At 50.7% G+C, this 23,152-nt stretch overlaps 1 protein-coding gene across 1 annotated transcript in view; it reads right to left on the minus strand.

Annotated features, from left to right (window-relative positions):
- The window catches only part of TENM4 (teneurin transmembrane protein 4), a 786,343-nt gene that overhangs the window by 138,168 nt on the left and 625,023 nt on the right, over window positions 1-23,152 (minus strand). Inside the window, 3 exon segments of the mRNA XM_005667171.2 lie at window positions 12,310-12,510; window positions 19,257-19,451; window positions 21,283-21,384. Coding sequence (XP_005667228.2) covers window positions 12,310-12,510; window positions 19,257-19,451; window positions 21,283-21,384 — 498 coding nt within the window.

The raw sequence follows: 23,152 nt of genomic DNA on the forward strand, positions 1-23,152 counted from the left end.
CCTTACTAATTATGTATTAGCTCATCACCCCAGCTAGACTTAGAGAATCTCTGAAATCAGAATCTGAGTCTCCTTTTTCACTCTGACCCAATGATTATCATGTGAGGTATCTTTCCTTTTTGTTTATCTGTTATCTGTCTGTTTATCCTCCATCCATCCGTCTGCCTATCCATCGGCTCATCCACCTGTCCATCTACCCAACCACCCAACCAACTATTCAGTCAACAGGCCATCTAACTGTCCATCCATCCATCCATCCATCCATCCATCCATCCATCCATCCGTGTGACTTGGGCAAGTTACTTCATCTTTCTGTGCCTCACCTTCCTCATCTGCAAAATAGGATAGAGACACCAACATCTGAGGTTCATGTGAGGTTTAAATGAACATCATGTCATGAGTCTTACATCATGTGTACCTGTTACAGAGTAAACACTCACTATATGGCAACTATTTTATGTTTGTGTGCTAAGAAAGCTAGGGGAGAAGGGAGGATTTAAAGGTACTGGGGAGAGCCTTCAAAAGCTGGAGAGGATTGGCTCTGGAGGCTAATGGGAAGGTCGACTCCTGGGCTCCTCACCCCCTGGGGAGAGGTGTGTGGCAGAGACCCGTGTAAGGGACAGGCCAGGAAAATGAGAAAGCACTTAATTCATGGCCTCAGCACTCTCAGTGAGGTAGGACTCTCCGCCTAGCAGGATGCTTGTGGACCGCTGTGGACATCTGAGGGAGCCCCTTGGGGACTGAGCCCAAGAACTCAGAAAGTACAAATGGAACTGCACCTGGAAGGGGCCAGGAGAGGCTGAAGTCGTGAGCATGACGTGATTTGGCTTACGGTGCTCAGAGACCCGGTGGTAAGATCAGAGAGGGTGCGTGTTGGAATGATCCTGGTTTTGCAAGGTGGACGTGGAGGAAAGGCACCGAGGCAGGGAGCCGGGCGGTGATGGAAAGCAGCTGGAGGGAAGGAGCAGGGGGATGAGGGAAACGAGGGAGAAGGAGGGTGAGCCAGGAGAGAGCTGACGCTGGGCAGGGAGTGCCCTGGACCTGGCCAAGGGATCTCCTTCAGGTGGGTTTAGGGGTAAGAGAGAAAAAGAGGAGGAAAACTTAGAAGAGCGTGTTTGTGATTGGAGCACGAGAAGGCACCAGCCTTCAGAGAATTGGGGGATTCTCTAGCCAGCCTGCAGACAGGGAAACCCAGGCTCAAGAGAGGAAATCCCTTGTCCTTGGCTGCACTGTGATGTCAGCGTTTTAGCAAGAGCTTGACGGCTGCCTTAGGAAGTAGTTTTGTAAGGGTCCAGCGAGACAAATGGCCCAAAGTGGGGGTTCGCTCCATGTTGGCCCCTCCTCTGTGCCCCTGCGCAGGCCGTTGCCATGGTCTAGCTTCTCCTTTACTCCAGTTTTGACAGGCTGAACTCTGCCTGCAATGCCACCCCCTCCTTGAAGCCTCCCTCCAGAGCCCCAACAGAAAGGGGCTCCTCATACCTGCTACCTTTCCAAAGCACTTGATGCAAACCTTTCTTTACCAGCTTATTGGTCTACCTGTGTTCCCTCCGGAGTCCTGCCATCATCAGCTTACAGTCCAGAGTGAGTCTCACCCAGGAAAGGTATCTCTGATGCAGCCATGTTCTGCCAGAGTCCAGGGCTCTGACTCTCCATGTGATTATTCAAGGTGCTATGATTTTTGTCCAGGGCGGAGGCTTGGATTTAGGCAAGTTGGGTTTAAAAAGCCTGCTCTGCAATGTCCCGGCGCTGGGAAACAACTGTCACTCATATCTGAGCCTTATCGTTGTCATTTATAAAATGGTGGTCGTGATCCTACGCTACCGGAATCTTAAAACCGATTTAAAAATACAGTAGGAGTTCCCGTCGTGGCGCAGTGGTTAACGAATCCGACTAGGAACCATGAGGTTGCGGGTTCGGTCCCTGCCCTTGCTCAGTGGGTTAAGGATCCGGCGTTGCCGTGAGCTGTGGTGTAGGTTGCAGACGCGGCTCGGATCCCGCGTTGCTGTGGCTCTGGTGTAGGCCGGTGGCTACAGCTCCGATTCGACCCCTAGCCTGGGAACCTCCATATGCCGTGGGAGCGGCCCCAAAGAAATAGCAAAAAGACAAAAATAGAATAAAATAAAATAAAAATAAAAATACATTGATTACCCGCATGTTCCAGCTCTCCCTCGAGGCTGGGGACTCAGATCGTATCATGCTACCCATGTCCTCAAGGAGCTCAAGCCTACCTGCTGTAGAAAGGAGGGCAGAGCTGGCTGCCACGCCTGGCACACAGGAAGCAACTACAAGTCACCTTTCTCTCCCACAGGCCAGATTTCCCTCTATTTTGAATAATTTGGTTGGAAGACAGTATCTACTCTCTGTCCCTCCCTCTCTCACTAAATTGGGCAGATGGCTTTTTAATCTCAGCGCAGGGTTCAGGCAGAAGCCAGAAGGGAGGGAGGTACAGGAAAGGAGCATCCGACTTCTTTACAGTAATTAGTATCCTTTTGACCTTGAGGCCAGACCCAAGTCACCCCCCTGTGCTTCTGCACTTCCATCCCTCTCACCGGAGAGTCAGAGCTGCTCCAAGCCATGCCTCGGTCCCCCAGATCTAAACGGCAGGAAGCTAATGAGCCTCGGAAACCACGGGGCCTTTCACCTCACTCAAGCAGCTTGGAAGGCTTTCAAACCAAGCAGAAAAGCGGATTCCAGTATGTTGGTGCAGAGTGGTCTCCCCATCGAGGGCCCCAGGACTAGAATTTCAAGCGTTATGAAGCACCTATCACAGGAAGTGGTAAGCCGCTGCTATTTGTCTTAATTGGAGGGTATCTGGCTTCCTGATTAAAGGAGTTCAAAGCTAGCATGGGGCGGGGGGGAGCCTCCAAACAGGTTCTGACTTTGCAGAAGGATAACAAACCAAGCCAGGACTTGTGAGCAGAGAGGCCAAAAAGGTGACTGGGGTGTGTATTTTTGGCCAGGGCTGGGACAATACCCTACTGAAAGGGCCCAAATGGGGGAAGTGAAGAGACAGCCAATGTTCAGATCTACAGCTCTGATGTCCTTTCTGTGACAGGTCCTTCTCTCCACCCAGTCATGTGCTCATCTGTCTAACTCCTTCCTGGACCCTGCCCCCTTGAAGGTCCCCCAGGACTTCAGACTGCACGTCAATACTAGAGCAAGCTTCATAAAACCAAACCAGACCATGTCACAGCTCTGCCTGAAACTTTTCAGCGGCTTCCACCGACAGATAAAACCTAAATTCCTGGAGTTACTATTGTGGCCCAGCAGTAACAAATTCAACTAGTATCTATGAGAAGACAAAAAACAAAACAAAACACCTAAACTCTTTCAAGGCCAATCATGATACCTGTTAACTTCCTTCATTGCTTCTCCCTCTCACGACTGCCACAAATATCCTAAGACTGCCACAGACATCCTAAGCTCAGCTACTCCAAACTACGCTCTTTCCTGGAGAATGCCGTGATCTGCCTCATCTACGTACCTGTTCCTACAGCAAATCTCTGACTTCCACAACGGGCTGCTGCAAGGAGCCTGCCTCCACCTTCCAGCTCTGTCAACTCAAATCCAACCTCCATCACCCACCTTAAATCCCACTTCCTCCAAGAAGCCACCCTGTTAACCCCAGCTGAGAGCAATGGCTCTCTTCCTTGAATGCTTGTAGAACTGCCAAGTCCACCATGGTCCGATCCCATTTACACGTTTCCTGGCTGTGTCATCGAAGGAAGCTGTACCTTATAAGCCTGATACCTGATTCATGGACAGATAGTACACCAGTGTAAACCTTAAGAGCCAATGGCAGAGTTACACAGGAGATAAGCGTGGGCTCTGAGGTCAGGGAAGGCTGGATTTGAATCCCTGTTTTCCTAGAGTGTCTTTGGAAAAGTCGCTCAAGCTCCCCAAGTCCTGGTTTCCTGAGAATTAACACCACCTGCATTGTCCGGGGCTTGTGTATTTGTTGTTTAAAGAAATCATGAAGCACATACATGAAGGAGCTCTGTACAATGTAAATAAAATTTCCATTCTGTGAGTAGTTATTATTCAAAAATGACACGTGATTGTACCAGCAGTTTGATTCAGGAAGACAACCGGAGATTTTTGTACAAGATAACAGCTTGGGCATCGAAATAGAAACCTGATTCTGAAGCCTGATTTCAGGAGGGCTTATATTTGCATACTGAAGAGCTCCAATTGTGATAGAAAATGTTCCAGGGCTGTCAGGGGAAATTCTACTAAATTACAAAGCTGCCAGCTCGGGGTTTATCAACCTTTAACTCTGGCAGCATTTAGAAGTACGCCTGTTTGGGCCCAATTTCTCAGTCTTTGATTAAATGTTAGGAACGCACCATCTCACTGTGTCTACACCTCTACACCGCTTCCCAGGCAACTGGGGGGCAGGGTCGGGGGGACTCTTCCCTGTCTCCTTCCAACACAAGCTCTTCTTTTTCTGCTTCATTGTCAGTCTCTGGGATATTTATTATTCTGAACTTTGATGCCAGGCTGTCGCTTGCCGCTGGGAAGGGGCACAGGAAATGTCAAGACTCAATGGATATGATTCCTTGGGTGAAATTCTAACCTCCAGTTTCCCCTCCCATAACACACCTATACCAAAATAGCCCAGTCTGATAGTTTTCCTTTTGATGTTTAATTGGATGTCAGCACTGTGCTTTCTGGGCTGAGAAGCTGATGCTTCTCAGAGAGGGAACAATTCCGGCTACACAAATGAGACTTGTAACAGGGGAGAATGCTCAGCGCTGAATCTAATTTTCTCTCCCATCCATGAACAGAAGACAATTTCTCTGGCATTAAAGCATCTCACTCAGTCTTTCTGTCATTAATAAGAATTAAGTTCTGTTCCCTCAAATCTAAATGTAATTATATTTTGCCTCGTAAGTAAAATTGAATTACCCTTTTCAAAATTTAGAACGAATGCAACTGCTATGTTTAGAGCTTTAATTTTTTAAAACCCTGTTGCTACTTTCAGCTTATTTTTTTTTTAAAGCATTGTACTTATTTTACTGTCAACCGGGACTTAATTTGATAACAGAGGCTTTCTGTTCCATATCCATCTGGCCATTATTATTATTAATTGTGCTTTGTGATTTGCTTTTCTTTTTGGCAGGGGAGGAGAGTAGTAGAGAAGAAATCAGAAGCTCAGAGGATCTGAGTTTGAATTCTAGAAGGTTCCCCTAAGTCGAGGTAGGACCTAGGCCAGGTTGCATGGAGCGAGTTAAAAATGAGCCCTGGCATGGAGTCTGAAAGGGAAATTTTCAATGCGCATTGAAAAACATTTTACTCTAAGATTTTTCCGCAAGATACTCAGCGGGCTCCATGACTGGGGCCCTGCCTACCTTACTGGCCTGATTTCGTCACCCACCCCCTTGGCTCCTACTCTCCAGGCCGACTGAGGAAGACTGCTCTCTACTTCTGCACATGCTGTTCCCTCTGCCTGGATGGCCCTTCCTGCCCTTGCCTCCAGGAACCCCCTTTCAGCCTCCTCTCAGTTTGGTTCCCACATTTGCATCCTGGAGAAGACGGTCTGCCCTTGGGCCCCCAATCCCACGTACACATGGCAATCAGGGGTCTTAAGAGGCTGCACCACTACTAAATGTCGCTTCCAAATGGCCTGAGGCGTGCTGATCTGCGGTGCCTGGACCAGGCTGGCACACGGGGAGGCCAGGAAGGCTCGTGGGTGAATGGAGGGGACGTGTGCGCCTGTCAGCAGTGGGTGCACGTCCGGAGCTGTTCCGGGGTGTGCTCTCTGCGGAGGCTATGCTACTGTCTGCAAAGGAGCTTGGGATACCCTGAGCAGAGGCTGAGGCCAGTGCTGTGGGGCCCTTGTGTTAGTGTTTGGGGATATATGTGCCAACTCATCAGTGACTCTTCATTGAGACCCCGGGACCAGAGTCAGGGGGCTGGGGGAAGCAGCAGGTAACAAGTCTGAGAAACGCCAAGGAAATCAAGCCTCTGAGAGAGAAAGCGAGTTGTTTCAAGGTCACACAGACTCAAAGCCAGGTCTGGTTCCAAACTTTCACCATATAAACTGCCCTCAAACTTAAATTTGTTAGAATGTAAGCACTGTTTGGCTAATTTAGATTTAACCATGCATTCTAAAAATATACATTAATACTTTATTGAGTACTTACTGTGGGCCAGCCACCATGCCAGGCATCTTATACATACATAGTAAAGCTAATCTGAAAAACAGCCCTGCAAGGCGGGTATCATTAGCCATATTCTTTGGATAAGTTCTGTCTTAAAAATCTAGCTTGGTGCCACTCCAAGTCCACTGCAGTTCTTTCTGACTACACATGCTACCGCCAAATCCGGACCACTGAATCTCTAAAAGATCTCCACCTGCTATCCCATGAAACTCAGTTGCAACGAAAGGCGAAGAGTCATAAACCACCAGCATGAGCACTTTACACTCAGACTCTGCCACGCACCGCTTCTATGAGCCAGCAACCCAAAGGAATAAAATGTGGTGAGAAGGCCCTCTCAAATAAAAGTCATTTATGGAAGACAAGACTGGAGAGAGCTCGCAGAGCAGTGGAAATGAGGAATGAATTTATGAGGCTGAGGACAGAGATGACTGGGCGGGGGAGGGAGACCTGAGGGGACAGCCAGTGAAGGGGTAAACAGTGGGTTTAAAGGACAGCATCTCAAATGGTGTTCTGGAAAATGCCCTGGAGCCCCAAAGCGTCTTTGGAAGTCATTAGGCTCTGAGAGCAAGGTAGGCTTTTCCAATTTTAAGGACCATCTTAAAGAGGTTAAATGCCTCCCCTTTGCTAAGGGGGCTCTGAGCCAAGAGGATGAAAAGCCAACTAAAGCACTTGTTGGGGGTGTGGGTAGCGGAGAGTCCTTGGCTCAGCAGGGCCGTGCAGAGGGCGGGGGGCCCTTTATGCAAAAACTGCTGAGGCATCCAGCCCAGCAGGGCTGTGCCCTGGGGAAGATGGCTTGAAGGAGAGGAAATGATGCCAGCTCTTGTCCAGGAGGGGCTCTGGCTGGCTGGCACTGTGCATGAAATGAACATGAGCTAGGTCTGGAAAGTGAGAGAAGGGCCCTAGGGACCTGGATGTGGCCTTGCTGAGTGTTATGGGTGTGTGGGGGTGAGGCAGAGGGGGTGGGAACGGCGGGGGTTGGGTGGGGGGAGAGTCTTAAAAGGAGGAATTAGACTGCTTGGCTGGTAGTGTGCTGGGATCTTCTGGAGCAGAGCCTGTAGCTGTAGCCCGCCTCGCTCCTCTTTGACAACTTCCTGGATAAGTCATTTTAGTAATAACCCTGGAACTTAATAGGTGTGAAGCCCTGCCCTAGGGAGAAGGATAGACCCTGACTTCGTGGGGTTCACAGTTTGGCAAGGGAGAGGCGCATCTGTAATATATTGGTCAGTACACCAGAGAGCTCAGGAGAGGCCTCGGAGCCAGGTGTGGGTTGAATTTGTCCTGTGCCACTTACTAATGGGGGGGATGCTGGCAAGGAATTTAACCGAGTTCTGAGCTTCGGTTTGCTCTAGAAAACAGAACTAATAACACTTTCTTCACAGGATTCTTATGAACCTTAAATAAGATAATGGTTAAAAAGCTCAGTTCAGGAGTTCCCATTGTGGCTTAGCAGTAACGAAGCCAGCTACTATCCATGAGGTTTCGGGTTCGATCCCTGGCCTCACTCAGTGGGTTAAGGACAGCTGTAGCTCTGATTTGACCCCTAGCTTGGGAACCTCCCTATGCTGCATGGGTGGCCCTAAAAAGACAAAAACAAACAAATGCACTTAGTTCAGTACCTGGTACATGATAAGTACTAAGAAATGGATGACTTTAATTAATGCTCCATCCTGTGACCTATCAGGACAAAAGACAGGTTAACAGGCAGGAACCCCCTGTGGCTGGAAAGAAGCCTTGAGGCAATAGCTGAGGGCTTGGACCCAGAGGGCCCAGGTTTAACTCAAACTCTGCCACTGATGCCCTGAGTTATTTTGGGCAACTCATTTCCTCTCTCCAACTTGTTCTCGTCCGTAAAACAACAGCAGGAGCAATCGCCACCATCGTTATCACTTTCGTCATTGTCACCGACCTCCTCATCACCGCCACCATGCCCACCGTGGCAATCACCATCCCCAAGACGGAGGCAGCGAGGTCCCACCGGGCCCAGAGTTGAGGACAGAGGTGTGCTGGGGACAGGGCATGGGACCTATAACCTGTGCTCTTTCAGGCCACAGGCATCTATTTAACCAGTGATCTTCCTTATAGGCTTGTCAGGAAGAAAGGCCACATCAGAGAGGCAGGATTTAAGGAGAGTTTCTGAGATGAGACGGCAAGCCATGCTGCTGAGCACCCAGGGGCCTGAGTAAACACTGGCATAAAATCTGACTTCACCGTTTCCACGGACCCAACCAAAGGGCTGGGAAACTTGTCAGCTCACATCTCGTTAGAGGCTGGGTGTTGAGCGAGGGGCATGTTGGTTTAAGCTGCTTTCATTAAACCTCGCTCTCCGGGCCAACCAGCATGACACGCATCTCAGGCCAGAGACGGTCCTCCTTCCTTGGAGAGCCAGACGGCGCGGGTGTTTTTCTGCCAACCCCACCACCCGCAGTCAGCGCAGGTGGTGAAAGGCTCACTTAGCATGTGTCTCCCAGTCTTGCAGCCCCAGAGGGAAAGGCTCTGGGCGGTTCTGTGCTGGCCAGGCCGAGCCAGGAGCAGAAAACACAAACAGCAGCACGATTGCTGGGTGTCTGAGTTGTGCTAGCCATGGTACTCACCACTTTCTATGTATTTTCTCACTCAGTCCTTGTAAGAATCTCACAGATAATTTTACTTCAAAGGAAACGGAGGGTCAGGGAGGTTAAGCACCTTGCTGAAGCCATTCAACTAGCGGGGAGCAGGTCCTCTGAAACAAAGCTCGGTGCCCCTTCACTCGCCTAAGCATAGAGACATGGCCTCGGCTACAGCAGCATCCGGTACATGAGGCATCTCTTGCTCAACGTGATGGCAAACTCCATCCTTTTCAAAGAGCTTCCAGTCAGTGAAAGATCCCCTGGGAGGGAGGGAGGGAGGAGAAAGACGAAGGGCTCCCCCGCCACAGGCACTGCTCCGTGTGTACCTGTGTTACACAGCTTAATCACCGCACAACCCTCTGAGGGTTATCATTCCATTTTTCCGACAAGGAAACCGCGGCCAGGAAAAGTCAAGTTCCTTGTTAAGATCACAGAGTTATTAGCACGGGCAGAGCCAGGATGCAGCCCAGGCAGGTGTTGCCTGGATGGTAGGGAGAGACAGCCACCATCAACGTGCTTTCACTAGCCTTCCGACGAGCTTCTGGCCGGAAGTGACAGCCAAGGGACACAAGTGATGGCCTGTGAGGTCGCAGTGCAGAGCGTTGGGCAGCAGGCTAAGCCCCCGGCTGGGCTCTGATTCCCAGCTTCGTCAGGCACGGGGCGCCTGCAACTCCCTGAGCCTCCAGGGGAGGATGGGGGTGGTACCACACCCGTCACCCTGCCTCACTGGCTGCTGTTACAGGGTGTGTGTGTGTATGAGCTTTGTATGTCAGGTAGCACTCAACAAACTATCACTGCTATTGCAAGGGGAGTTGGTAATTCTGAAGCAATTTTTTATTTACTTAAAATTTTTATTTTTATTTATTTATGTTTGCTTTTCAGGGCTGCACCCACGGCATAGAGAAGTTCCCAGGCTAGGGGTCGAATCGGAGCTGCAGCCGTCAGCCTATACCATAACCACAGCAACGCCAGATCCAAGCGGCATCTGAGGCACCACAACTCACGGCAACGCTGGATCCCTGACCCAGGGAGTGAGGCCAGGGATCGAACCCGCATCCTCATGGATCCTAGTTGGGTTCTTAACCTGCTGAGCCACAATGGGAACTCCTGAAGCCATCTTTTAAATTCCTGGCCTAGTGGCAATCACGAAATCATGACACTGTTTTAGGCAGTCACAGGTTAGAAACTGAAACACCACAGTCCCCACACCGGAAAGGGCGTACTTCCGTCTCTCGGTGTCTTTGTCAACAGGCAGGGCTTTCGCCAGTGGGTGTTTTAATCACCCTGGTAGCATAGTTAACACCACCTGAGCCCATGTCAGGGGCTGATGAGCATGCTCAGTGCCTTGTTACATGACCTTAAATAATGTTCCAAACAATAATTTTCCAAATACAAATCCAAACGCCAGGCACTATTGTCATCTCCTTTTCACAGCTTACAGAGGTGAAGCCAGTTGCCCAAAGTTATAATCAGTAAACGGCAGGGCCAGCATTTGGACCTAAGACTGTTGGACTCAGGGGCTCCTTACCACATGGAGCTCTTGGGCCTTAGCCCACAAGGTCACATCGGAGACCAGCTACGGGAGCGGGGGGCGCAGAGTTGAGGAAGGTGGGCCCTCACAGCTCCACTCCAAGTCCCTTTCCCCTGGATCCGCTGCTTCCTTTTCCAGGACCAACTAAAGACTCCTTGGTGACCTCACTCACAGTTACACCTGCCTGATCCGAGCTGTGGAGCTTCATCAGGGATCAATGATGCAGGGGCAGTTATATTTCTATCACAAATTAGCTTTGTGGCCACATAATGAACAATACAGCCCCGTGTAGCTTTAAGAGGACCATTTACTATATGGCTATAAACACAGCTATATAAAAAGAATTATTTTGAACACTCTGGAGCATCTGTGCTCGAGATCTCATCTTGACATGAGTTTTGCAAACAAGGATGAAAGGTGAACACCCATTCTGCCCCCAGTGGGGAAAGGCAATTCAAAATACGCCAAGTCTGTTGCCAACAGGGAGGGGGAGGGAGTAGGATGGACTGGGAGTCCGGGGTTAGTGGATGCAGACTATTGCATGTGGAGTGGATAAGCAATGAGATCCTGCTATATAGCGCTGGGAACTATATCTAGTCACCTTTTTTTGTGGCTTTTTAGGGCCACACTTGAGGCATATGGAGCTTCCCAAGCTAGGGGTCTAATTGGAGCTGTAGCCGCCAGCCTATGCCACAGCCACAGCCATGCTAGATCTGAGCTGCGTCTGTGAGCTACACCAGAGCTCACAGTGACGCCGGATCCTTAACTCACAGAGCAAGGCCAAGGATTGAACCTGCGTCCTCACGGATGCTAGTTGGTTTGTTAACCGCTGAGCCATGAAGGGAATTCCAGTATATCTAGTCACTTGTGACGGGGATGATAGGACTTTCTCACAGGGCTTTTGTGTGGATTTAAACAGTGGACATTGGAGTTCCCATTGTGGCTCAGCAGAAATGAATCTACTATTCATGAGGACACAGGTTCGATCCCTGGCCTCACTACTGGGTTAAGGATCCGCCATTGCCATGAGCCATGGCTGTAGGTTGCAGATGCGGCTCGGATCTGGCATTGCTGTGGCTGTGGTGTAGGCTGGCAGCTGTAGCTCCAATTAGACTCCTAGCCTGGGAACCTCCATATGCCCTAAAAAGACAAAAACACAGCCAAAAACAACAGTGGACACTGTTCAAATGAGAGACAACAAGTGACTGGACCTACTACATACTAGTGCTAGGTGAGTCCCCTACATTCTCCTTTACTCCTCACCTTGAGGGGGGGGGTTCTAGATCACAAGAGTGCTTATAAACGGAGGGTGCCGATGTACTTATCCTTGAACTTTACATGTGTAAGCTCTGTGGTAAACCAAATGCCACTACCAAGAGCATATCCAGTCATGTGTCTGTTCATCATCCATCCATCCATCCATCCTCCATCCATCCATCCATGTATTATTGAGCAGCTGCTGTGGGCCAGGCCTAGGCTGAGTCCTGGGAACGTGGAATAAGACATGTTTGCCTTCCTCACAGAACTTAGAGAATCTGGCAGGTGGGGGCACATCACGGAGCACCCTAAATACTACACTGTGTTTGGACCTGATTCTGGGGAACAGGTGAAAGCAAAGGCCCATCCCTGCAGATCTCACAGGGGCATCCTCTTCCCTCCAGCCCTGCCTCTAGGATGGCTGTCGCGACATGAGAGACGAGGTTTCGGTGAAACACATCTATTATAATTAACATGGTGAACGGGCGATGGATGCTTTGACTTTTGAGGCCACCACTCTGAAAGGCATGCTGTGAAGACAGGACTCGTGAACTCTCTGCCCCTCTAAGGGTAGCGGTACTGAGGGCGGGAGCTCAGCGGAAGAAGGAAAGCGTGTGTAGACACACATAACCCCAGCTACGGGACCAGAGTCAAGGTCAGGGCACTGATCAGGACCGGACGGTGTGCAAGTCCCCATGGAAACCCTGTCTCCTCCTCCCTCATCCACGCCTGCCCTTCTCCCCATGTTTACCGATGGAACAGTCGTGTCCAGTCCAGCTTGGGTCACAGCTGCAAAGCCCGGTGTCTGGGAGGAAGGTTCCGTGGCCCGAACACTGGTCCAAGCACGTGGCCCTGGGCGTCTCGCAGTTGGTGCCTCCCCAGCCCACAGAGCAGTGGCACTCGCCTCTCACGCAGACACCCCGGCCCGAGCACGTGGGGTCCATGCAGTCCACTGCGACACAGAGGAGAGACAACACAGGTTGGCATCAGACCAGCAAGGATGGGGCTGCTTTAAGCGAACTGCGCTGCTTCATAGTGGAGGAGCTTCGCATACTCCAGGACAGGGACCCAGATGGCCCTGGAGAGGTCACGTGGTGTGGGGAAGAGCAGTAACTCCAGCCACAGCCGACCTGGGCTTCCAACTGCACCCAGGGGTTGACTGTACCTCTCAAGTCTCATTTCTCTCACCTGTAAAACGTGGATACATGTTCACACCTTTTTTTTTTCTTTTGGTCTTTTTAGGGCCACACCTGCAGCATATGGAGGTTCCCGGGCTGGGGGTCGAATCGGAGCTGCAGCTTTCATCCTACATCACAGCCACAGCCACGCCAGATCCAAGCTGTGTCCGAGTCCTAAACCACAGCTCACGGCAATGCCAGATCCTTAACCCACTGAGCGAGACCAGGGATCGAACCTGCATTCTCATGGATGCTAGTCAGGTTCATTAACCACTGAACCACGAGGAGAACTCTCAACGTTCCTACCTTTGGATTTGACACACGTCAGGCCTACGTGTGTGCAGAGCACTCGGTGCCTGTCTCCCACCGCACACGTACCAACTGCAGGACAAGGGAGGACAAGGCTCTTTTCCTCCGCCTTCTAGAACAGAGCCTAGCTCATAAGAGGCTAACACATCATCACAGAACAAACTATCAGGGTTCACCACTTCAGGAGGCAGTTTTATGTCTGTGAATATGGGACTAAAATAAAGAGATTCCTTATTTTATATGAGAATTTATTTTGCATTTAAATTCCCTTAGATTTTACCATCATCCCTCTGGTGATGGATACAAACTTGCAAACCTCACTTTCCAGACAAACATTTCAACGACTATTCAGAATTATATATGGTCGCTGTGTACGGCTTCTCCTCAAGTGGCGGGTGACCTATAAAGCTGGAGCTCACAGCCAAGGCAACCACCATCCTCCTCAGGCCCAAGGTCAGGGTCATCTCAAGAGACCTCCCAGAAAGAAAATAATATCACGCGTTATGTGCTCGCTGCTCACACGACAGCAAGTGTTTCACATACTTCATCAGATTCAGTTTTCTCAGTAACCCAGTGAGGTACAGAGGCGGGAACTGAGGCTCAGAGAGGTACATAAATCACACAAGATCATACAGCTAAATCTTGCCGGAGAGGAATCTCAAGACAGGTCTGTCTGATTCTGAATCCAATGATATTTCCATTCCTGAGGCTGATTTCCCTAAATCAAAGCTTTGGGGAGTTCCTGTCGGGGCTCAGTGGAAACGAATCCAACGAGGATGCAGGTTCAGTCCCTGGCCTCGCTCAGTGGGTTAAGGATCTGGCATCGCCATGAGGTGTGGTGTAGGTGGCAGACACAGCTTGGATCTGGTGTTGCTGTGGCTGTGGCATAGACCGGTGGCTACACTCTGATTCAACCCCTAGCCTGGGAACCTCCATATGCCACGGGTGTGGCCCTAAAAAGACAAAAACAAACAAGCAAACAAAACCCCACAAAGCTTTGTGTTTACACAAACTTAACAGAGACCTCCACTCTTCTGCAAAGCATTTCAGAGGAAAAAGCTGGGGGAGGACATTGAGGGCTAACTTAGCTGGTGGCTCCAGAGCACGTGGGGAGAGCAAAGGGCAGCAGAGAGAAGGCAGAACCGGCAAAGGGCTGGTCTGTGTTCATCATTCAACCAAAGGGTTGACAGATCGAGCCTGCACTGGAGCGGCCCAGGGATTCTATCCATCTTGCAAGCAGAAGGGGAGAGTGGTGTCCCAGTGGTACCATCACGCGGCATTGTTAACAGCGCTGATGGAGCTGCAATGCATAAAGTCACCTTCCTCCTTATAGGAGTTCTGGAGGAAGCCAGAGACTGCAGAGGAAAGAACTGACCTTTGACCTCTGAGGTCACAAGTTCAAGGGTCACAGGACAAGCTACAATGGTTCTACGACCACAGTCAAGTCACATGCCTGCTCTATGCTTCCCTCTGTAAAGCAGATCTGGTCAAACCACCTACCTCTCAGGCTGCCATGAGGACCAGATGACACTGAGGATTTGAAAGGACTATATAAGCTGTGAATTGTTGCAAAGAAGTTTGCATGGCCATCCCGTCAGGGCATTCAGTAGCATGACTTGGGCAAACTGTGGTCAGAGCTCACTGACAATTCAGATGTGCTTTTATGCTATCAATTAAATTTCTTAGCCCAGTATATTTGACTTCTGCACCAAAGACTGGGAGACCCAGCCTGGTTATGATAGAGACACCATGGGTAGAGACTTTACAAACAGCAACATCCTAGGAACAGGCTGTTCATTTTGAGGGCTAGCTTATTACGAAAGTTCTTTCACTATTTAGGTTTTTAAAGGAGTTCAACATAATTACCTAAATAATGAATAAGAAGATCAAATGTCAGGAGCAACCATTTGCAAAAAAAAATAACAACAGAACAATAACAATTAGTGTCAATTTAGTCCCTTTTCAATGCCATATCTCACTATCAAACCTTTTGTTTATCTATTTTTTTATTTTTAATTAAAAAAAATGTTTACCTTCTGGGGCTGTGCTCACAGCATGCATAAGTTCTGGGGCTAGGGATCAAACCCGTGCCACAGCTGTAACCTGAGTCAGAGTGGTGACTGCCAGATCCTTAAGCTGCTGAGCCATGAGGAAACTCCTCTATTAAATCTTTTATATACATTATCTCATTTCACCCTAACAACAACCCTTTGAGGATATCACTGTTGGAGCCTCACTTTACAGATACGGAAGCTGAAGCACAGAGAGGGTAAATAGCTGGCCCAAGATCACAAAGTGGTAAGTGGAAGAATTTAAATCTGAATCACTCTTTCCTGGTACTGATGCCTGGAAATAGACTGCCATGTACTCGATAACCTTACTGGCTCCAAAAGACATGCCTACAGGTATAGAGACATAAGCACATAAAATGGTTAAAAATAGAAATTAAAACAAAACAAGGAAAGAAAGAGGGCAGAGCGGAAAATGAATAAAGCTGAAGGACGGCAGAGAAACTCTTCTCGTGCAATCTCTGGGCTCCACTTAATCATGGTTTAAACATGACCTGCTGGAGTTCCTGGTAATTAAAAATGATAAAAATAATAATAGTGATAAATCTTCACGACCTGCCTCAGATCTCAGAATCTCAGAAGGATTATTCTGGCCCATTAGGCTACTAGGCTGATTCCCTAGGGCCAGAGGGTTTTCCAATCTGACAGGAAACGAGTCAGCAGTTCCTATCCCGAGGCCTATAAAGGTATTTCCCGTTCCATGAGTGTCTGGACCCCGGCTTCGGGTTGACGCTGTCTCTGAGGCACCCTGGAGGTTGAATCTATAAATCTGCACTGTTAGCGGAGCAAGCCGAGAGGGTGCCAAGTTAGCAAAGAGGCCCTTGGCGTCACAGTCCTGTTCCTTGGATGTAATAATAAGTCTGATAGGGACCCAGGAACCAGCACTGTGAATCCGATGCTCTCAGAAGATGATGGGCCAGGCAGGGAAGAAAGAGCCGAAAGAACGGATGAGAGGCTACCTCCAGGTGATTCAGCATCAACTCATCATCACTTCAGAAGGTCAACTTGGCAGAGAAAGTGTGGAGCGCGCAGCGAGTTAGAAAGGGAACAGCATCTCGGGGTGGGGGTGGGGGTGGGGAGGCGGCCCCAGGAAACCTTGGCTGAGCTGGCTGAGATTCCTGCCAGAACATTCTCCCCGCCCATCCCAAACCGTTATCTACGACCCTCTGCCAAAGAGGTCCCACAAAGACTTACAGCTGCTTTCCATTTCTGGGGCCTCTGGGGAGACAGGGGAACCCTAGGATGAGATTAAAAGGGTCTCTCTCCATCATGTGGGGATAGTTTCCCTAAGATATTTCTTTCACAGGAAGCTGTGGCGGAACACGGCAGCAGTGCTGGGCCTGGGGTTGGAGAGCCGAAGGGATACAGCAGAAGCTGGCAGGGAGGCGGGCTCAGCTTCACAGGGAAGAAGGTCTAACTCCGTCTCTCATTTGAAGAGGTGCCAAGCAGCTACCTTTTTTGCTTCCTCCTCTGCAGAGCTTGCCACTCAAGCCAAATACTGTGGCAGACGCCTGGCCCCGTTAATGAACTGATGGGGCCTGTGTGGCCAGGCCGCAGACACAACTCTTTCCCCACACTGAGCCCCGCTTCAGTGACCACACAAGCCGTCCGACTCGCTTCGGGACCCGAAACACAGCGGCTCACTTTTCACTGCAAAAGGCCAAGGTCGGTCCGGTCTGCCCCTCCCCGGCCCCCTTTAAGTGTCCTGCTGGCGCAGATCAGCCTTGAAAGAAAAACGTGGGGCGATCAACTTCAGAAGGAGGAAGAGGGAGAGGTAGAAAAAAGTAAGCTTGTTGCTGAGGTTTTATAAACACAGAGAAACCTGTGGAGCTGAGGGAGGTTGAGGCGAGATCGGGGGAGAGGCCGAAGGGCCAAGCGACCCCCACGATAAACACAAGGACTCTGCGAGGACGCTCCACCAGAGGAACAGACATAATAGGGGGAATCAGAACCAGATGGCCCGCCTCGGAAAGAAAGCAGCAGTGAAGACATTTCTTTTCAAGCAGATAACGTAAGTCAAGTTGGTGACCTTGCCCCCTGGGGCCCTGTCCAGAGTCTGCGATCAGGAGAAGGACAACTGCCCCTCGTTGGCCCACAGGACAAGGACGCGGTAGGACTGGGAGTGGCGGGGGGCAGGACAGCCCCACTGTTTCAGAAGGACCTTCCTCTTTGTTTTTCTTTCCTTCACAGGGTCTTCACCTCCAGCGACGAGAAAGAAAAGGGAGAGCAGGTGAAGGTCACCCTTCTCAGGATGAGAAAGCCAAGGTCCTTTGTTCGAGGGGCTGGGGCTCCACGTAGAGCTCAGACAGCCTGAAGTAATTCGCTTCAAAGTTAATAGGTCTGAATCAGGACCTCCAGCCACACGTGGGGTTTACAGACAGCCTGTCTCAGAGAGGCGAGGTGATGGATGCTTTCCAGACACAAATCCCTTCCCCTGCCCTCTCCTCTAAAAGGGGCCCATTATATTCTCTCGCTCTCTTTTTTAGGGAAAATGATGCTTGAGAGGGAACTTGTTAAACCCCCAGTGGATTCGGAGACCAGCTCTCCCTGGGGCCTCTTCCATGCACTGGAGAAGGCGCCTGGGCCCTGGCTGGTGGACCGTGGGAGGTAATGACTCGGCCTTGTCCAACAGTTTCAAAGTCCATCCATCTCAAAAGACCCTGGATACAGTACGTGGGGTGAGACAGGAAATGTGCTCCAATCACCCCCAGAATAATGTTAATGATATAAGAGCTAACATTTATGGAGCGTTTCCTCTGTGAGAGACACTGCGTGAGCTAAGTGCTTCTCATGGGTCATTTCTTTCAGGCTTCACAGCAAGCGTCATCAGAAGGAATTCCCACTTCACCGATGAGGGTCAGAAGCTGGAAAAAACCAGGATGCAAACCCACATCCGGTTCCAGAGTGTGCACTCCTAACAGCTACTCTCTGCTGGTGTGAGATGCCCCCCTTCTCTCATGGGGAAATCGCACGGGGCCAGGAGGACAGACACTGGGTCTGAGGTGAGGAGACCCTAGTTGAATTCTGACCTTGCTGGCAGTTAGCACTGTGGCCATGGGTGTGCCACTGCCCTCCCTGCCTGAGGTCCCTGTCTGCGGAGTAGAAGTGTTTACTCATCCGGCCTGGTTAGGTTTTCTGGGAAGAGCTGATGTCACTGTAAGTCAGCAGTTCACTTTCTAGCTTCCATCTGCACAGGCCTGTATTCACTTTATGAAGGATGGTGACACATTTATGAGAACCTGAGAGCCTCGAATGTGAACGAACACACACATAGACACACACACATGTGTCTTATGGCAGAAGGCAGCATTTGGAGGCCTATGATAGACTCAAACTTCAAAAATGGAGAGCAGAGGAGCTTAAGGGGGAGGAGAGAGAACGCAGGCTATGGAGCCAGAACGATGGCTCAAACCCAGCTCGGCCATCTACCAGCCATGGGACCTTGGGCAAGTCACTGGACTTCTGAGCCTCAGCTTTCTCGACTATATAAAATAGAGATGATTACCCCTCCCTACTTGGGTTTGAAGTTAAGTGACACCAGGTTTCTAGCACGGAGCCTTGCATATAGTCAGTGCTCATACACACCGACTTCGCTTCCCCTGACGGAGGAGGACTCTAATTTCCCTGTTCTCTCCCTCTAGGTTAATGATTGTTGCTGCTGGAATCCTGGCTTAGGGGTGGGGATCACAGGGCTGCTCAGGAGGCTTTTGGATGCTGTCGTGACCCTGCCTGCTGGCCTCTAGCTCCAAGCCAGGTGCTGGAGCTGCCTGCCTGCAAGTCTTTTTTTTTTTCCTTTGTACAGCTGCACCCATGATATATGGAGGTTCCTAGGCTATGGGTCAATCGGAGCTGTAGCTGCCAACCTACGTCACAGCCACGCAATGCAGGATCCTTAACCCACTGTTCAGGGATCAAATACACATCCTCATGGATATTAGTCAGGTTTGTAACTCGCTAAGCCATGATGGGAACTCCCAAGTCTTTTGCTTTTAAGGGTATGGCTGTTTTTTTTTTTTTTTTTTTTTTTTCTTGGCTGTGGGATCTAAGCTCCCAAACCAGGGACTGAACCTGAGCTGCAGTGGTGAAAGCGCCGAGTCCTAACCATTAGGCCAGCAGGGAGCTTCCCTGCCTGCGAGTCTCACCTTCCTCACAGTTCTCGCCCTTGTAGCCGGGGTTGCAGATGCAGGTGCCCATGATGCAGGTGCCATGGTTGCTGCAGGCCACGTCGATGCACTGGGTGGTGGGCACGTCGCACTCGGCACCCTTCCAGCCGCTGTGGCACAGGCACCTGCCCTTCATGTATTGGCCGTTCCCACTACAGAGCACAGGGCAGGAGGCTGGGGAAAGAGCAGGGAAGCCTGGCATGACTCCACGGCCCGAGTACCCTGCCTACCCCCTCTCCCCGGGGCTTCAAGCACTTTGCCATAATTCCCACGTGGGTCCATCTATCTGCGTCTCTTGCTTTATTGCATTCCATTGAAACATATCTGGAACTGGAGGGGAGGGTGTGCAGGGCAGGGCCTGGGGCACCAGTGCCCACTGAACGCTGCTTTCCTCCGTCCCCCCCATGTTATCGATGCTGCACGGTGGTTGCCAGGATCCTTAGACAGGAGGCTTCAGTCTGTTCCTTGGGCTCACTGGAAAAGGTGGCAGCTGGGTCCCCCGCCTGCCCTGCATCCCTCCTCCTGATCGCACTGCATTTTGATCCCCCTTCCTCACATGCAGCACCACATTCTTTAAACCACAGCCACGCTCAGCTGTCCTTGCCTCTCAGGCTACCAGATGCCACGGCCTCCATCTGAGAGTAGCGGAGCCCAACCTGGCCCCTGAAAGTATTATCTTTCCACTCTGCCACTTGGCGTAAAGGGTTTTGTGATCATCTCCACGAAGGCCACTACATAAAAATAAATTACACTGCATTGTGCTGTAAGGACCTACCAGCGGTAGCGAGATGCAGTAAGGCTGTTTTATACACGACTCTTAACTGGCAGTGCATATGGGATGAGACAGTAATTCTTGCTGGAAGGAATGACTCATCTTTGCACCACCGAACCCGGTTCCCACCTCCCCTCTTCTCCTTTTAAAGCACTCAGCAGGTAATCGCTGTGCTTCCTCAGGGCTGCCTCTGAGTCTATCTCACGTTAGGAAGAAGAAGCAGAGTTCCCAGTGCAGCCTCACACCGGGGTGTTTGCAGGGCACGCTTTCTCTGCTTCTGTGGAAAGCAGAAAACATCATCCCTACTCACCGCGACGACCAACTCAAGCACCTGGTCTCAGTTCCAAGGGGTTATCCCGGAGCCTTTCCTGGTCCTCACCCCGTCCGAGCTAAGACCCCTCAGGCTGACAGGTGCTCCCTGCATCTGACCTAGCTCTAGCGTGCTTCGCTTTTTACTGACGGCTTTGTAAGGGTCCACTTCCCTGTCGGTCTCCCAAGCTCTTTGGCTTGGGTCTTGCTCTGTGTTGTCACTTCAGGGTCCAGCATAAGACCGATCGCTAAAGGCGCTAAGCAAATGCCTGCTAGAGGAGGGATGCGGGAGAAGGTGGAGAAGCCAAAGGAAGGGCCTGTTTTAGTTTCCCTAAGGGGAGTGTCAGAGTCTCTGGACTGCAGAGCAGACCCCCCGAGGCATTTTCTTTGTTCGTTTTTCCAGGACAGATGAAAGCCAAACACACAGGGCAGATCGTGGGCATCCTGGAGGGGTTACCATGAGCACTGCGCATGCCTGCACAGGAGGCAAGATTGGGCTCCCGCGTGGAGAGGAGCAGCCCCGCCTGCCCCCTGTCCCTCCCCTTGGTGGTCTCGGCCAAGACTCTGTCTGAGCTTTTAGACGGCAGCCCCGAAGCTCAGCTCAGGCCCCTTCACGAGGCCAAAGGCAAACCACACTCGCTGAAGATGAATGTCCAAGACACTTAGCAAAGGCCGATCTGTCCTCGAAGGGGACCCAAATAGACGTGGGATGCACTGTGGCTGCCCTTCCTTTCTGACCTCCCCAGCCATGCACCGATGGATGACAGGGCTGGGGCGGCCACCTCGCTCTCAGGACCTCTGAGGACCGGCCCTTGGGAGCCCTTCTCTAGAGGCAGCAGCTGGCCTGGATTCTGCGCTCCCTCTGTGAAGTGGGGTGTGGGGTGGACCTGGGGAGCCCACGTGCCCCACGAGCAGGGGTCTCACCTCTGCCGCAGTCAGGGCCCAGGAAGCCCAGGAAGCAGTGGCAGGTCCCAGAGATGCAGTCGCCGTTGCCATAGCAGTTGCTAGGGCAGTTATCCACCGATTCTGCGGGAGAAAAGAGGAAGAAGGCTGTAAACAGAAGCTTTGTACCCATCAGAGGGTCCAGGAATCCAGCCTCGGGTTAACCAGGACCCACACACTCGAGCGCGTCGGGCCCAGTCACTGAAAGGAATCAATAAAGTGAAAAATTATAGGTTATATTTACTCTTACTGAGGTACATCTCAACGGACACAAAGAGACATGTTTGGGGAAACGTGTGCCTAAACCCATCTTTAATAAATCAGGTTTGTATCTACAAATGTAATAGAAATTTTTCAGTTTAAAACACTAGGAGAAAAAAACAGTTTAACCCCTTAGTGGTCTTCTTTGGATGCTGGGCTATGGGGTGAATCTTGTGGTCTTGACATTCTTCTGTGTTTTACATTTTCTTCATATTTGGCTGATAATCTGGTAATTCTCTCTCTCTCTCTCTTTTTTCCTTTTTCGAGCCATACTCATGGCATGTGGAAGTTCCTAGGCTAGGGGCTGAAGCAGAGCCTATGCCACAGCCATAGCAGCATGGGATCTGAGCCGCTTCTGTGATCTACACCACAACTCACGGCAACGCCGGATCCTTAACCTACTGAGCAAGGCAAGGGATCAAACCCACATCTTCATGGATCCTAGTCGGGTTCATTACAGCTGAGCCACAGTGGGAACTCCTGTTAATTCATCTTTTCATGAAGCTGCTAGGGATTTGTAAATCCTTAGCCAAGAATCTCAGGATCCTGGCTCTTCCTTCTCCTCCCACTCCCCCCTCCACTTCTCCTCCCTCTCCCCTGCCCCCTTCTTTCCTCCCTTCCTCTCTCTCCTCCCCTTCCTCTCTCCCCTCCCCCTCTTTCCACCTCCGCTTCTCCATCCACCAGCCCAGGCCCCAGCATCTCTCAGCGGGGCTAACACCACAGCCACGTGGCTGCCTCTCGACATCGTTTCTCCTTCCCCATCTTGACTCATTCACCCTCCAGCAGCCCGGGTGATGTCTCTCTCGCTCTCAAACAAACCTGATCCTGTCTCTCTCCTACTTAAAACCCTCCCATGGCCTCCCCACCCCCATGTGCCAAAAAATCCAAGCTCTCTCAGAAGGCATGTGTTTTCCTTCTTACTCCCTTTGCCACTACCGCATCCCCAGCATCTGCAATCAGTGCCCACCGTGCAGGAATGTTACTCTGACACTTCCTAGTGTGATTCGTATTGCCTAGGTGGCATGTCAAGCAGATACAGAGTTCCTTTCAGTTCATTCAGATGCCAGTGAAAAATGAATCCACGTTTTGTAGCCCCAGTTAGTAAACCTGTTATCTAGGAGACCTGTTCATGTGGACCAGCCCATTTCTCAGTCATGCTAGACGTGGACCAAAGGAAGACCCACTCTATCCTGAATGCCTGCTTTGTGCCAAGTACTTCCAGGAAAGTCATCTCATTTCACTGTCATCAAATCTTCAAGCATGTATTGATTTTCCTATTTTGCAAACTACAACAGCAGCGACAACAAAACGAGGAGGCTGATAGAAGAAGTGACTTGCTGAAGGCCACAGAGATATGAAGTCACGGATGCATGATGTGAACCCACGCCTGTGGACTCCAAGCTGAGCCTTCGTCAATGACACTATGCTCTCCGGGCCTCGAAGGAGCTTACTTCTCAGCAGAAGCCAGGAATGCAGGAGGCAGGCCGGTGGGACAGTGAGGCCAGTCCTGGAGACAACAAAGGACCAGCTGGAAGGGAGTGACTTCTAGAACTTTCAGATCATGACGGAATCCAAGAAGCCATTGAATTCA

The sequence above is a fragment of the Sus scrofa genome, chromosome 9, assembly GCF_000003025.6.
Source record: "Sus scrofa isolate TJ Tabasco breed Duroc chromosome 9, Sscrofa11.1, whole genome shotgun sequence".
NCBI lineage: Eukaryota > Metazoa > Chordata > Mammalia > Artiodactyla > Suidae > Sus > Sus scrofa.